The 16,326-nt window shown below is 44.4% G+C and overlaps 1 protein-coding gene across 1 annotated transcript; it reads left to right on the top strand.

Moving 5' to 3' along the window:
- Positions 1 to 4,373: 4,373 nt before the first annotated feature.
- Positions 4,374 to 15,134, top strand: LOC138778114 (transmembrane protein 60-like). The gene is made up of 2 exons (XM_069956370.1): positions 4,374 to 4,739; positions 14,557 to 15,134. Exon 2 carries the CDS (start codon positions 14,605 to 14,607, stop codon positions 15,007 to 15,009), a length of 405 nt encoding a protein of 134 aa, XP_069812471.1. The 5' UTR covers positions 4,374 to 4,739; positions 14,557 to 14,604; the 3' UTR covers positions 15,010 to 15,134.
- Positions 15,135 to 16,326: the final 1,192 nt, after the last annotated feature.

Below are 16,326 nucleotides of genomic sequence, written 5' to 3'. Positions count from 1 at the left end.
TGTATGAGACTGGTGACAACTGTTGTGTTCTTTTCCCCACAAGGGCGTCATTTGTTTTCAACACCTAGCCTATTGACTTACCCAGTGCTGCTCTTCTCAGTAACCCTGGGCTAGTTCTACATTTTTCCACTAGATGCAGGTAATAGATGACGCTGCCGCATTACATACAATCACTGCTTCATATGCCACCACTTTTACATAGGTCAGCAAGGATGATGGCCGGACAGTAATTGGCAAAAACACTGTCATTAAAAAAAAATCATAAGAAGGGTTTTCCTGCAGGTACTTTTTATTCTGCCCACACTTTTGATCAAAGTTCATAAAAAAACACTGACATGCACATACAAATGGAGTTTTATATTTCCCTACTGACTCCCAGCTAACGTGTGGACAAAAAAATAAACAAACACGCACATGGTTAATACAGTGTTCTTATTGTTGCTGTGTTTTTTTTTTTTTTTTAGGAATACGTGGAGTTGGCTGAGCAGCAGCAGCGGTGCAGTACGCCTCCCCCCCCCCCCAGCATGAAGCACTGTACATCTATTCTGCAAGGCAGAGAGGGGGCATGATGCTGCTGCAGCTCTGCCAGCCTGTTCCACTGTTCTGCAGATCTAGAAAACAGCAGAGATATACAGCGATAAATTAAAGCAACAGTACAAAAATGCATGTCTTTCTTATCTTTCTATGACTCAACTGCTGGGAGATGATCTTATGGGTTATCCTATTAACGTTTATAGGAGTAGCACAAACTGCCTAGTAACAGCATAGCTCATGGTACTACACCGTTTATGGAACTCATATTAACCTCTATTGGTTAATGGACCCTATTAAAGTCAATGGTCAGGTTTCTGTCGTGTCCGTTGGTGCAGCGCAACATTTGGTCTCATTTGTCAGTGCCAAACAGAAATTATGACAAAGTGGGCCTACCCTTCCCAAAACCTGCCTAAGGCTGGGTTCACACTGCGTTTTCAGCATGCATTTAACTAATCTGTTTTTTTTTTTAAGCGGACAAAAAAATAGCGTCAGCAATGTTTTTGTGTCCATCAAAAAAAAAAAAAACGGATACGTTTTGATTAGAGAAGAGCGAACCAGGTTCGGGTTCGAGTCCATCTGAACCCGAACGTTCGGTATTTGATTAGCTGGGGCTGCTGAACTTGGATAAAGCTCTAAGGTTGTCTGGAAAACATGGATACAGCCAATAACTATATCCATGTTTTCCACATAGCCTTAGGGCTTTATCCAAGTTCAGCAGCCACCGCTAATCAAATGCCGAACGTTCGGGTTCGGATCGACTCGAACCCGAACCCGGTTTGCTCATCTCTACTTTTGATCTGTTTTTTTTTTTTAATAATAGAAGTCAATGGAAAAACGGATGCACACAAATGCATCCGATTTGTGCAATCAGTTTCTCATCCGTTTTTTGCAAAAAACGGATTGCAAAAACGCAGTGTGAACCCAGCCTAACCCAGCAGAATAAAAAGGGGGTCTGTGAAGTTGTTGTCAATCATATGATGAATCCAATGACTTAATTCGGCTGGTTTTATAACAAAGGTGTGAACACAGCCCAACATAGTTCATGGGAAACACAAACACACAATGGATCCTGAAAACAGCTGTTGGATTCACATAGACCAAAATAGATGCCTGCCCTATACCCTATCTGACCTTTGTGTTTATCTGTGACTATTAATAGCAGATGGCTGCCATAATAGGCTTTCTGAATATGCAAAAACCACAGCCGGCTGCAGGTGTAAAGAACTGCACAGAAACAAAGGGAAAGTCTAGAGAGTCCTGATGTGAACTATACATTATAAGCAATGTGTTTCAGGCTGAGAACAAGCCCTTCATTAGGCTGTACAGGGCAGGAACCCAAACCCTCCACCAAACATTGCTTCAGCTGCAAGAGAAGTTAAAGGTGTTATCCACCTCTACAAAAACATGGCCACTTTTCCCCCTCTCGTCTCTAGATTGGGTGGGGTTTCAAACTCAGTTCCATTAAAGTAAATGGAGCTTAATTGCAAACCACACCTGAACTGGAGACAAGAGAAGGGGAAAAGTCGCCATGTTTTTGTAGCGCTGGATAACCCCTTTAAAAAGGTCTGACAAGCCTGCCACTCTGAGGGTGGGCTCACAGCTAATGTAGGTGGGCTTTCTGACAGATGTTACTGGGAAGCAAAATCCTTGGCCATATTGGTTGCAGATTTCTTTCCTCAGTGAGACCACTGTCACGAATACCCTATGACTTTTTATGCTGGGCAGTGTATAACTCCAATGTATAACCTTAACACAAGCTCAGATAATAGGTGGGAGTAGGGATAGCTGCTGCATAGAGAGCAATGGAGGATCCCTCTATCCTGTCACCTGCCCATAGCTGAGGTTTCTGGGCTGTCTATGGAGGCACCTGCCCCCTGCTGTGTCCAGTCCAGGACATAGAGCAGCCCCTATGTATACAGCAGTGCTAATGGTGGGGGAGCAGGGTGGCTTCTACAGCAACCTGTCCCGCACAGCGACGGCAGCTCTCCCGGCCCGGCCCGCACAGCGACGGCAGCTCTCCCGGCCCATCAGCCTGTCCCGCACAGCGACGGCAGCTCTCCCGGCCCATCAGCCTGTCCCGCACAGCGACGGCAGCTCTCCCGGCCCATCAGCCTGTCCCGCACAGCTCCCCCAGCCTGTCCCGCACAGCTCCCCCAGCCTGTCCCGCACAGCTCCCCCAGCCTGTCCCGCACAGCTCCCCCAGCCTGTCCCGCACAGCTCCCCCAGCCTGTCCCGCACAGCTCCCCCAGCCTGTCCCGCACAGCTCCCCCAGCCTGTCCCGCACAGCTCCCCCAGCCTGTCCCGCACAGCTCCCCCAGCCTGTCCCGCACAGCTCCCCCAGCCTGTCCCGCACAGCTCCCCCAGCCTGTCCCGCACAGCTCCCCCAGCCTGTCCCGCACAGCTCCCCCAGCCTGTCCCGCACAGCTCCCCCAGCCTGTCCCGCACAGCTCCCCCAGCCTGTCCCGCACAGCTCCCCCAGCTTCTCCTGCACAGCTCCCCCAGCATGTCCTGCACAGCTCCCCCAGCCTCTCCTGCACAGCTCCCCCAGCCTCTCCTGCACAGCTCCCCCAGCCTGTCCCGCACAGCTCCCCCAGCCTGTCCCGCACAGCTCCCCCAGCCTGTCCCGCACAGCTCCCCCAGCATGTCCCGCACAGCTCCCCCAGCCTCTCCTGCACAGCTCCCCCAGCCTGTCCCGCACAGCTCCCCCAGCCTGTCCCGCACAGCTCCCCCAGCCTGTCCCGCACAGCTCCCCCAGCCTGTCCCGCACAGCTCCCCCAGCCTGTCCCGCACAGCTCCCCCAGCCTGTCCCGCACAGCTCCCCCAGCTTCTCCTGCACAGCTCCCCCAGCCTCTCCTGCACAGCTCCCCCAGCATGTCCTGCACAGCTCCCCCAGCCTGTCCCGCACAGCTCCCCCAGCCTGTCCCGCACAGCTCCCCCAGCATGTCCCGCACAGCTCCCCCAGCCTGTCCCGCACAGCTCCCCCAGCCTGTCCCGCACAGCTCCCCCAGCCTGTCCCGCACAGCTCCCCCAGCATGTCCTGCACAGCTCCCCCAGCATGTCCTGCACAGCTCCCCCAGCATGTCCTGCACAGCTCCCCCAGCATGTCCTGCACAGCTCCCCCAGCATGTCCTGCACAGCTCCCCCAGCCTCTCCTGCACAGCTCCCCCAGCCTGTCCTGCACAGCTACAGCAGCTGGAGAGCCACAAGTAGGAGACGACTTTACCATGTTGAGAGTCGTAGTACACAAGAGCCGGAGAGCCACAGGTTGCAGCCCCCCAGTAAGACCAGTGCAATGTGACTGGGGGCCGGCTGTACCAGCAGTGTATGTGATGGCACCGATGCTGTATGCCGGGGACCGGCCGCAGGCACAATACATAGGCTCTCCCGGAGCCGGTCACCATCCGCACCGTGTATTGTGCTGTAGAACGGATGTGAGGAGCGCCGGAGATGTGACAGGGATGCTCGGGAACACACCAGGACCACACATTTATTTGTACCGTGTACCCCCATCCACCTCGTCACAGTCTTCCCCGTTACCTGTTGCCCCGGAGCCGCCTCCTCCTCCCGCCGCGGGCACCGGACGGAGGTCTTTGAATTTTACCGGAACATGAGCCCTGGCCGTGCGCGCTCCCTGGTACCCGGGGTACGAGCCAGTCCACCAGGGTTACAGGCACTGTACAAGGCCGCCCCTGGCAACCAGCTGAGCGTCACACGACATTAGCCAATCAGACGGCCGGGGGTCACATGACGCAGCTAAGGCAGGCGCAAAAGCTTGGTGTACTAGCATTTGGACCGACAGACACACAGCGCCCTAAACAAATATGGCGGCAGCACAAGGGAAACCAACCACTGTGAAGTCCAGCGTCCATATTTAATTAAGGCACAGGCGAAACTTGAAAAGGACGCGGGATGTAGTCCACAGTCCTGTCTGCAGTGTTCAGGGCGACATTGTGGTGACTATCCGGTTGTAAACGTCACACATTCTAGTCACGGGTTCTTGTCCGCAAATGAGGTTTGGCACCAGTGTTGTATGTGGGCAGCCAGAGAACGCTTGCTGATTGGATGAGCCTGGTTTGGTGACAGCCAATAGGTGCACGAGGTGGGAACCGGAAGTGATTGTCCTGCTGTGGCCGCTGGTAACGGAGAGGAGCCCGGGGACGGGATGCGCCTCCTGCGGGTGTCATGGTGACCGCCGCCGCTCCCCGGTGAGGACAGGGCCTGTATCCGCTCATACGTTATGTATCATGTGAGGAGTCCGTTGTGCGGACGTATGAGGGCAGTATAGGGTAATATGCGCAGTACTGAGAGGCTGCCACATAGCGCACTACTGGTGTCCGCAGCATAGTCAGGGCTGGCCATACTCTGGGGCCCCACACAAGTAATGTGCAGGAAATGGGCCGAAATAGTCATGAATGGAGGGGACATTTGGTCAGTTTAGTTTGCTTGAAGCAGCCCTCCCCCCCAAAATGTTTCCTCTGCTCCCCTACTGCACGTATACTCCACGTGATGATCACTTTCCTGCAGCTTCATTCCAGTGCTATGACACCGATATGACACAGCTATGATGCCAATATTACACAGCTATGATGCCGATATTACAAGCTATGACACCAATATTACACCAATATGATGCCAATATTACACTGATATGACGCAGATATTACACCGATATGACACAGCTCTGACACCGATATGATGCCAATATTACACCAATATGACAATATTACACAGCTATGACACCAATATTACACCGATATGATGCCAATATTACACCGATATGATGCCAATATTACACAGCTATGATACCGATATTACACCGATATGATGCCAATATTACACAGCTATGACACCGATATTACACCGATATGATGCCAATATTACACCGATATGACGCCAATATTACACAGCTATGATACCGATATTACACCGATATGACACAGCTCTGACACTGATATGATGCCAATATTACAATATTACACAGCTATGACACCAATATTACACCGATATGATGACAATATTACACCGATATTACAAGCTATTACACCAATATGATGCCAATATTACACTGATATGACGCAGATATTACACCGATATGACACAGCTCTGACACCGATATGATGCCAATATTACACCAATATGACAATATTACACAGCTATGACACCAATATTACACCGATATGATGCCAATATTACACAGCTATGACACCAATATTACACCGATATGATGACAATATTACACCGATATTACAAGCTATGACACCAATATTACACCGATATGATGCCAATATTACACTGATATGACGCAGATATTACACCGATATGATGCCAATATTACACCGATATGATGCCAATATTACACAGCTATGATACCGATATTACACCGATATGACACAGCTCTGACACTGATATGATGCCAATATTACAATATTACACAGCTATGACACCAATATTACACCGATATGATGACAATATTACACCGATATTACAAGCTCTGACACCAATATTACACCGATATGATGCCAATATTACACTGATATGACACAGCTCTGACACCGATATGATGCCAATATTACACCAACATGACAATATTACACAGCTATGACACCAATATTACACCGATATGATGCCAATATTACACAGCTATGACACCAATATTACACCGATATGATGACAATATTACACCGATATTACAAGCTATGACACCAATATTACACCGATATGATGCCAATATTACACTGATATGACGCAGATATTACACCGATATGACACAGCTCTGACACCGATATGATGCCAGTATTACACCAATATGACAATATTACACAGCTATGACACCAATATTACACCGATATGATTCCAATATTACACCGATATGATGCCAATATTACACAGCTATGATACCGATATTACACCGATATGACACAGCTCTGACACTGATATGCCAATATTACAATATTACACAGCTATGACACCAATATTACACCGATATGATGACAATATTACACCGATATTACAAGCTATGACACCAATATTACACCGATATGATGCCAATATTACACTGATATGACGCAGATATTACACCGATATGACACAGCTCTGACACCGATATGATGCCAATATTACACCAATATGCCAATATTACACCGATATGCCAATATTACACAGCTATGACACCAATATTACACCGATATGATGACAATATTACACCGATATTACAAGCTATGACACCAATATTACACCGATATGATGCCAATATTACACCGATATGACACAGCTCTGACACCGATATGATGCCAATATTACACCAATATGACAATATTACACAGCTATGACACCAATATTACACCGATATGATGCCAATATTACACCGATATGATGCCAATATTACACAGCTATGATACCGATATTACACCGATATGATGCCAATATTACACCAATATGACAATATTACACAGCTATGACACCAATATTACACCGATATGATGCCAATATTACACCAATATGATGCCAATATTACACAGCTATGATACCGATATTACACCGATATGACACAGCTCTCACACCGATATGATGCCAATATTACACCAATATGACAATATTACACAGCTATGACACCGATATGATGACAATATTACACCGATATTACAAGCTATGACACCAATATTACACCGATATGATGCCAATATTACACCAATGTGATGCTAATATTACACCGATATTACACAGCTATGATGCCAATATTACACTGATATTACGCCAATATTACACAGCTATGACGCCGATATTACACCGATATGACACAGCTATGACACTGATATGATGGCAATATTACACAGTTCTGACACCGATATGATGCCAATATGACACCAATATGACAATATTACACAGCTATGACACCAATATTACACAGATATGCCAATATTACACCGATATGACTATTACACAGCTATGACACCAGTATTACGCCGAAATGATGGCAATATTACACCGATATGACAATATTACCCTGATATTACACAGCTATGACACCAGTATTACACCAATATGACAATATTACACCGATATTACACAGCTATGACACCGATATTACACCGATATGATGCCAATATTACACCGATATGACAATATTACACCGATATGACAATATTACACCGATATTACACAGCTATGACACCAGTATTACATTGATATGATGCCAATATTACACCGATATGATGGCAGTATTACACAGCTCTGACACCAATATTACACCGATATGATGCCAATATTACACTGATATGACGCAGATATTACACCGATATGACACAGCTCTGACACCGATATGATGCCAATATTACACCAATATGACAATATTACACAGCTATGACACCAATATTACACCGATATGATGCCAATATTACACCGATATGATGCCAATATTACACAGCTATGATACCGATATTACACCGATATGACACAGCTCTGACACCGATATGATGCCAATATTACAATATTACACAGCTATGACACCAATATTACACCGATATGATGACAATATTACACCGATATTACAAGCTATGACACCAATATTACACCGATATGATGCCAATATTACACTGATATGACGCAGATATTACACCGATATGACACAGCTCTGACACCGATATGATGCCAATATTACACCAATATGACAATATTACACAGCTATGACACCGATATGATGACAATATTACACCGATATTACAAGCTATGACACCAGTATTACACCGATATGATGCCAATATTACACCAATGTGATGCTAATATTACACCGATATTACACAGCTATGATGCCAATATTACACTGATATTACGCCAATATTACACAGCTATGACGCCGATATTACACCAATATGACACAGCTATGACACTGATATGATGGCAATATTACACAGTTCTGACACCGATATGATGACAATATTACACCGATATTACAAGCTATGACACCAATATTACACCGATATGATGCCAATATTACACTGATATTACGCCAATATTACACAGCTATGACGCAGATATTACACCGATATGACACAGCTCTGACACCGATATGATGCCAATATGACACCAATATGACAATATTACACAGCTATGACACCAATATTACACAGATATGCCAATATTACACCGATATGACAATATTACACGATATTACACAGCTATGACACCAGTATTACACCAATATGATGCCAATATTACACGAATATGACAATATTACACCGATATTACACAGCTATGACACCAGTTTTACGCCGATATGATGGCAATATTACACAGATATGACAATATTACACCGATATTACACAGCTATGACACCAGTATTACGCCGATATGATGGCAATATTACACCGATATGATGGCAGTATTACACAGCTCTGACACCAATATTACACCGATATGATGACAATATTACACTGATATTACACAGCTCTGACACCAATATTACACCGATATGATGACAATATTACACAGATATTACACAGCTATGACACCAATATTACACCGATATGATGCCAATATTACACCAATGTGATGCTAATATTACACCGATATTACACAGCTCTGATGCCAATATTACACAGCTTTGACGCCAATATTACACCGATGTTACACAGCTCTGACACCGATATTACACCGATATGATGCCAATATTACACCGATATGACAATATTACAACGATATTACACAGCTATGCCACCAATATTACACCGATATGATGCCAATATTACACCGATATGATGCCAATAATACACTCATATTACACCAATATTACACAGCTCCTAACCCCAATATTACACTGATATGATGACAATATTACACCGATATTACACAGCTCTGACACCAATATTACACCAATGTGATGCTAATATTACACCGATATTACACAGCTCTGATGACAATATTACACAGCTCTGACACCAATATTACACCGATATTACACCGATATGATGACAATATTACACCGATATGACAATATTACACAGCTATGACACCAATCTTACACCGATATGATGCCAATATAACACCAATGTTACACAGCTATGACACCAATATTACACCGATATGATGCCAATATTACACCGATATTACACAGCTCTGACACCAATATTGCACCGATATTACACAGCTCTGACACCAATATTACAATGATTTGATGACAATATTACACCGAAATTACACAGCTATGACACCAATATTACACCGATATGATGCCAATATTACACCAATGTGATGCTAATATTACACCGATATTACACAGCTCTGATGCCAATATTACACAGCTTTGACACTGTTATTACACAGCTATGACATCAGTATTACACCGATATGATGCCAACATTACACCCATATTACACAGCTCAGACACCAATATTACACCGTTATGATGACAATATTACACCGATATTACACAGCTCTGACATCAATATTACACAGTTATGACAGCGATATTACACAGCTATGATGCCAATATTACACAGCTCTGACACCGATATTATGCCAATATTACACCGATGTTACACAGCTCTGACACCGATATTACACAGATATGATGCCAATATTACACAGCTATGACGCCGATATTACACAGTTATGACAACGATATTACACAGCTATGACGCCAATATTACACAGCTCTGACATCAATATTACACAGTTATGACAGCGATATTACACAGCTATGATGCCAATATTACACAGCTCTGACACCGATATTATGCCAATATTACACCGATGTTACACAGCTCTGACACCGATATTACACAGATATGATGCCAATATTACACAGCTATGACGCCGATATTACACAGTTATGACAACGATATTACACAGCTATGACGCCAATATTACACAGCTCTGACACCGATATTACGCCAATATTACACCGATGTTACACAGCTCTGACACCGATATTACACAGATATGATGCCAATATTACACCGATATTACACAGCTATTACGCCGATGTTACACAGCTATGATAGCGATATTACACAGCTATGACACCAATATTACATCGATATGATGCCGATATTACAACGATATTACACAGCTCTGATACCAATATTACACCGATATGATGCCAATATTACACAGCTCTGACACCGATATGACAGCGATATTACACAGCTATGACAGCGATATTACACAGCTATGACAGCGATATTACACAGCTATGATGCCGATATTACACTGATATGATGCCGATATTACACCGATATGATGCCGATATTACACCGATATGATGCCATTATTACACCGATATTACACAGCTCTGATACCAACATTACACCGATATGATGCCGATATTACACAGCTCTGACACCAATATTACACCGATATGATGCCAATGTTACACTGATATTACACAGCTCTGATACCAATATTACACCGATATGATGCCAATATTACACAGCTCTGACACCGATATGACAGCGATATTACACAGCTATGACAGCGATATTACACAGCTAGGACACAGATATTACACCGATATGATGCCAATATTACACAGCTCTGAGACCGATATTACGCCAATGTTACACCAATGTTACACAGCTCTGATACCAATATTACACAGATATGATGCCGATATTACACAGCTCTGACACCAATATTACACTGATATGATGCCAATGTTACACTGATATTACACAGCTCTGATACCAATATTACACCGATATGATACCGATATGACAGCGATATTACACAGCTATGACAGTGATATTACACAGCTATGACAGTGATATTACACAGCTATGATGCCGATATTACACAGCTATGACACAGATATTACACTGATATGATGCCAATATTACACAGCTCTGACACCGATATTACGCCAATATTACACCGATGTTACACAGCTCTGATACCAATATTACACCGATATGATGCCGATATTACACAGCTATGACACCGATATGACACAGCTCTGGCGCCGATATTACACCGATATGATGCCGATATTACACAGCTCTGACACCAATATTACACTGATATGATGCCAATGTTACACTGATATTACACAGCTGTGATACCAATATTACACCGATATGACAGCGATATTGCACAGCTATGACGCCGATATTACACTGATATGATGCCAATATTACACCGATATGATGCCAATATTACACCAATATTACACAGCTCTGACGCCGATATGACACAGCTCTGACGCCGATATGACACAGCTCTGACGCCGATATGACACAGCTCTGACGCCGATATGACACAGCTCTGACGCCGATATTACACCGATGTGATGCCAATGTTACACTGATATTACACAGCTCTGATACCAATATTACACCGATATGATGCCAATATTACACAGCTCTGACACCGATATTACACAGCTATGATGCTGATATGACACAGCTCTGACACCGATATTACACCGATTTGATGCCAATATTAGACAGCTCTGACACAAATATAACACCGATATGCCAATATTAGACAGCTTTGACACCAATATTACACCGATATTACACAGCTATGACGCCGATATGACGCCAATATTACACCGATATTACACAGCTCTGACACCAATATTACACTGATATGATGCCAATATTACACAGCTCTGACACCGATATGATGCCAATATTACACCGATATTACCCAGCTCTGACCCCAATATTACCCAGCTCTGATACCGATATTACACCGATATGATGCCAATATTACACCGATATTACCCAGCTCTGATACCAATATTACACCGATATGATGCCAATATTACACAGCTATGACATCGATATTACACTGATAGGATGCCAATGTTACACCGATATGACACAGCTCTGACACCGATATTACACCGATATGATGCCAATATTACACCGATATTACACAGCTCTGATGCCGATATTACACCGATATTACACAGCTATGACACAGACATGAGACAGCTCTGACACCGATATGATACCAAAATTACACCGATATTACACAGCTCTGACACCTATATGATACTGATATTACACCAATGTTACACAGCTATGACACCGCTTGGATCCTGGCGCTCACATCATGTTTCTTCTCACCCCCTTGATTCTTTAGTGATATTGAACACCAGAGGTCCCTGCCTTCAATGCATCTCTATGAGAGCGTGCTCATAGAGATGCATAAAAAAACTCTGACTCCAGGCCTCTGAAGATGCGGGACAGCCAGAAGAAAAGGGCACACTGGCAACAGCAGGATTTAAACAGCTGCATAGCATCAGAATGTAGTTGCACATCGGGAAAGCGATTATCACGGATGGGTATATGGGGTGCCTGCAGCCAGGAAGCATATAAAACATTATGGGGAGAGTGATTCTCCCATGGTCAGGCCAGGGAGAAAAAAAAACATTACTCGCAGGGGGTGCGGGGAACATAATAAGACAGTATGCTTACTGACCCCTGAGCCTGTGCTGCACCGCATCACTGGACTCCTGTACCCCGCCGGATGTCATCTCTCTGCTACGGGGTACATCACGACTTGGCTGACACATCACAAATGGGTGGGATTTAGCCCGTGTAGCCAATCAGTGACTGCAGTGAGTGGGGCATCTGTCAGCCGGGTCGTGAAGTAGCTGCAGGGGACCAGGAGCAGGATGCAGCGTGGACAGGTAAATATACCTTCTTTGTTATGTTCACCCCCATTCCAAAATAAATTTTCCCCCCTCTTAGGCTGGGTTCACACTGAGGAATTGAATTCAAGCAGAGTGCAAGCGGAATTCAAGCAGAATTCAAGCATTATTGACTTATATCGACATGTCAATTCTTCAGACGGAAAGTGGATCAGTGGCGGAATTTTCAGCAAAGAAATTCCGCTGTGTGAACAAATAAGCAGCAAGCCCAATGTACATTGAAAATGTTTATTCTTTACGGGCGGAATTCCGCACGCATTTTGCCGCAGAATCCGCCTGAAAATGCGTGAGAATTCCTCACTGCGAACCCAGCCTAAAGGAGTTGTCCCACATAATAAGCATGTAATTCTCTGCTATGAAAAAAGAGGCATACTTCCCTGCCCCAATCCCATGCCATATGTTTTTTGTCAGTTCCAGATGTGCAGGAGGCACCTTAGTCAGTGACATCACCAGTAGTTGGCTTCGTCCGCTCTAAAGCAGGGAGGGCTGCTCAGTCTGTAGCTTCTGACACAGCAGGGATTGGAGCAAATAGTAATATATATACATATATACTTCTGAGAGTAAAATTCTCCAGAATACTCTTTTATAAACCTGTTCATGCTTTAATTGTACCTGTCATTTGTAAGAACTTTTGACATGTCCTAGAGGCTTGTCAAAAGTTTTGATCAGTCCAGGTCGGTGTTCAGACCCTTACCAATTGGAAGAACAAGCTGGGAGAGGGCACGCTGCCACAGTCCACTCCCGCTCTGTTGGGCTCATAATGAAGTTTATGAAGCCTGGCTCTTTTTTAATTAAAAAATTAAAAAAGACACTCTGCTTACCTGTCCCCATGCCCGCGCTGAGACACATCAGTGTCTTCACCTCCCAGGGACGCTAAGTAGACAGACGGTGGGGTCCATGACCGGAACACAGTGCCTCACAGATTCCGGGACTGTTCCCCAAGCCCAGAATAACTTTTTTGCCTTACGCCAGACTTCTCCTTTATTGTTGTAGTGCTCTACACTGCATGTGATGCTTCTTGGGGAAGATATATCTATATTTCATGTGATGGAGCATGCCATTACTTTTTTCATGTGTTCATACAGAATCTTTGCAAAACAAATGTAGCAGTGTAGCACTGGACTGGGTTTAGTGACCGGTGGTTGGGTTTTGCTTAGTTGTCTGATCAGTGTTTATGAATTTTTAGGCTACGTTCACATTGGCCTTAGAAGCCTATGTCACAAGTTTTGTCACTTGATGGCAGGAATAGTGCTGATGGACCCCATTTTAAGAGTTCCTTGTGTGATTTATAGCAGTGTGTTGGATTTTGTTACTAAAGAAAACCACAACACAGATGTAAACAAAGTCTGTTCTCCCTTCCTATGCAGGAATACACCTCTTCATCCTGGCGCTGGCATCCCTTAAAATCAGTTTAAATGAGAATGTCCCTGGCGCAGAGAGTGCTGCTGACATGGCTCTTCAGCTTACTATTCTTGATCATGCTGGTGTTGAAGCTGGATGAGAAGGCGCCCTGGAACTGGTTCATCATCTTCATACCCATCTGGATATTTGACACCATTTTAATTGTTATGTTAATTGTAAAGATGGCAGGACGGTGTAAATCTGGTTATGACCCTAGAAATGGAGCTCAAAATATGAAGAGGAAGTCTTGGTATCTTACTGCCATGCTCCTGAAGTTGGCATTCTGTCTGGCCCTGTGTGCCTTGCTGGAACAGTTCACCAATATGTGGCTATGCCTTGTATTTATTCCATTGTGGATCTTGCTCATTGGAGCACTGATTGAACTGGGATATAATGTGTTCTATGTGAGACGTGACTAGCCGCTGACACACACTATCCACTAGGTCATGTGAGTTGACCAGCTAATCCTGTAAAGCTGCACGGTTACCCCATTGTCTATCACCATAAACTCTACAGTATGTAAATAAAGTACACACTGCTGTAATCCTGACTTGTGGCTTTTCCTTTTATGTTAACATTTAAAAGGAAATTTATCAAAATTATTGTAAATAGGAAATTATCTGTATTTTGCCTTTTCCTTTAGGATTTGGCGTGGACAAGTGGCTTCGCCATTTCACCTGTTAGATTTGTGCCTCTTCAAAGCATAATTTGCGCCATTTTCATTGGAATGATTTCTCAGCCTGATGCCAACTGTGGCCTTCTGGGAATATTGATATCCAGGCGTAGCACACTGGCTGCCATTGTGTCATTGTGTTATAGAAATTATTATTTTAATTCTAATCTTGCTTTTCTGTACCTGGGAAAGTTGGGTGATGGTTTCTGTCGTGGTACCCTAGAATAATACAGCCCAGCTCTTCCGGGCACTTGAATGACCATCCTCCCTAGTAGTGCAGCTATACATCCATTTATAACTAGGCAGGTTTGCTGTTCAGAAGTAATAGTGATCTTTCAGGTTATTACCTTAGTTTTGCAGTTTTAGACCATTTTCAGGAATAGTTTTCATCTTAAGCAGAGTCTGCTCACAGGCAGCAACAGCTGTAGGAAGTGAAGCCTCAGGAGGCTGCCATGCCTCAGTGTAATGGATGCCCTGCTGTCTCAGGTTCGACTACCCAGGGAGCTCCGTTATGGTCACAGAGAAGCATTGGGGATGAGATGGGCCAGTTACCTGGTGAGAACTCTGCATACACCCCTGCACCTTGGAATATGGGAGTGTGCAGCCCTTAAAGGGAAACTCTGCTTCATATACCTTAAAGGGCTTATCCAGTGCTACAAAACATGGCCACTTTCTTTCAGAGACAACACGACTCTTGTCTCCAGTTCAGGTGCGGTTTGCAATTAAGCTCTATTAACTTCAATGGAACAGAGCAGCAAAACCATACCCAAGCTGGAGACAAGAGTGGGGCTGTCTCTGGAAGAAAGTGGCCATGTTTTTGTAGCGCTGGATAACCCCTTTAACCCTTGCCTCTGCCACCTATTTTGGCCTTGGTGACGTAGCCATTTTTCATTTCTGCGTTTTTGTTTTTCTCTCCTTGCCTTCTAAGAGCCATAGCACTTTTATCTTTCCACCTACAGGGCTGGTTGGGGTGTCATTTTTTGCACCAAAATCTCTAGTTTTTATTATATTACCAGAGCTGAAAGCTGAGCTGTGACTGGCTGCTGTGGCCAGTTTGCACTGC

The sequence above is a fragment of the Dendropsophus ebraccatus genome, unplaced genomic scaffold, assembly GCF_027789765.1.
Source record: "Dendropsophus ebraccatus isolate aDenEbr1 unplaced genomic scaffold, aDenEbr1.pat pat_scaffold_636_ctg1, whole genome shotgun sequence".
Lineage (NCBI taxonomy): Eukaryota > Metazoa > Chordata > Amphibia > Anura > Hylidae > Dendropsophus > Dendropsophus ebraccatus.
The sequence above is the reverse complement of the archived record's forward strand: the minus strand, read 5'-3'. Positions and strand labels throughout refer to the sequence as shown.

Excerpts from the sequence above, each read along its gene's own strand:
- LOC138778114 (XM_069956370.1), top strand. The coding sequence starts at position 14,605 with ATGAGAATGTCCCTGGCGCAGAGAGTGCTGCTGACATGGCTCTTCAGC.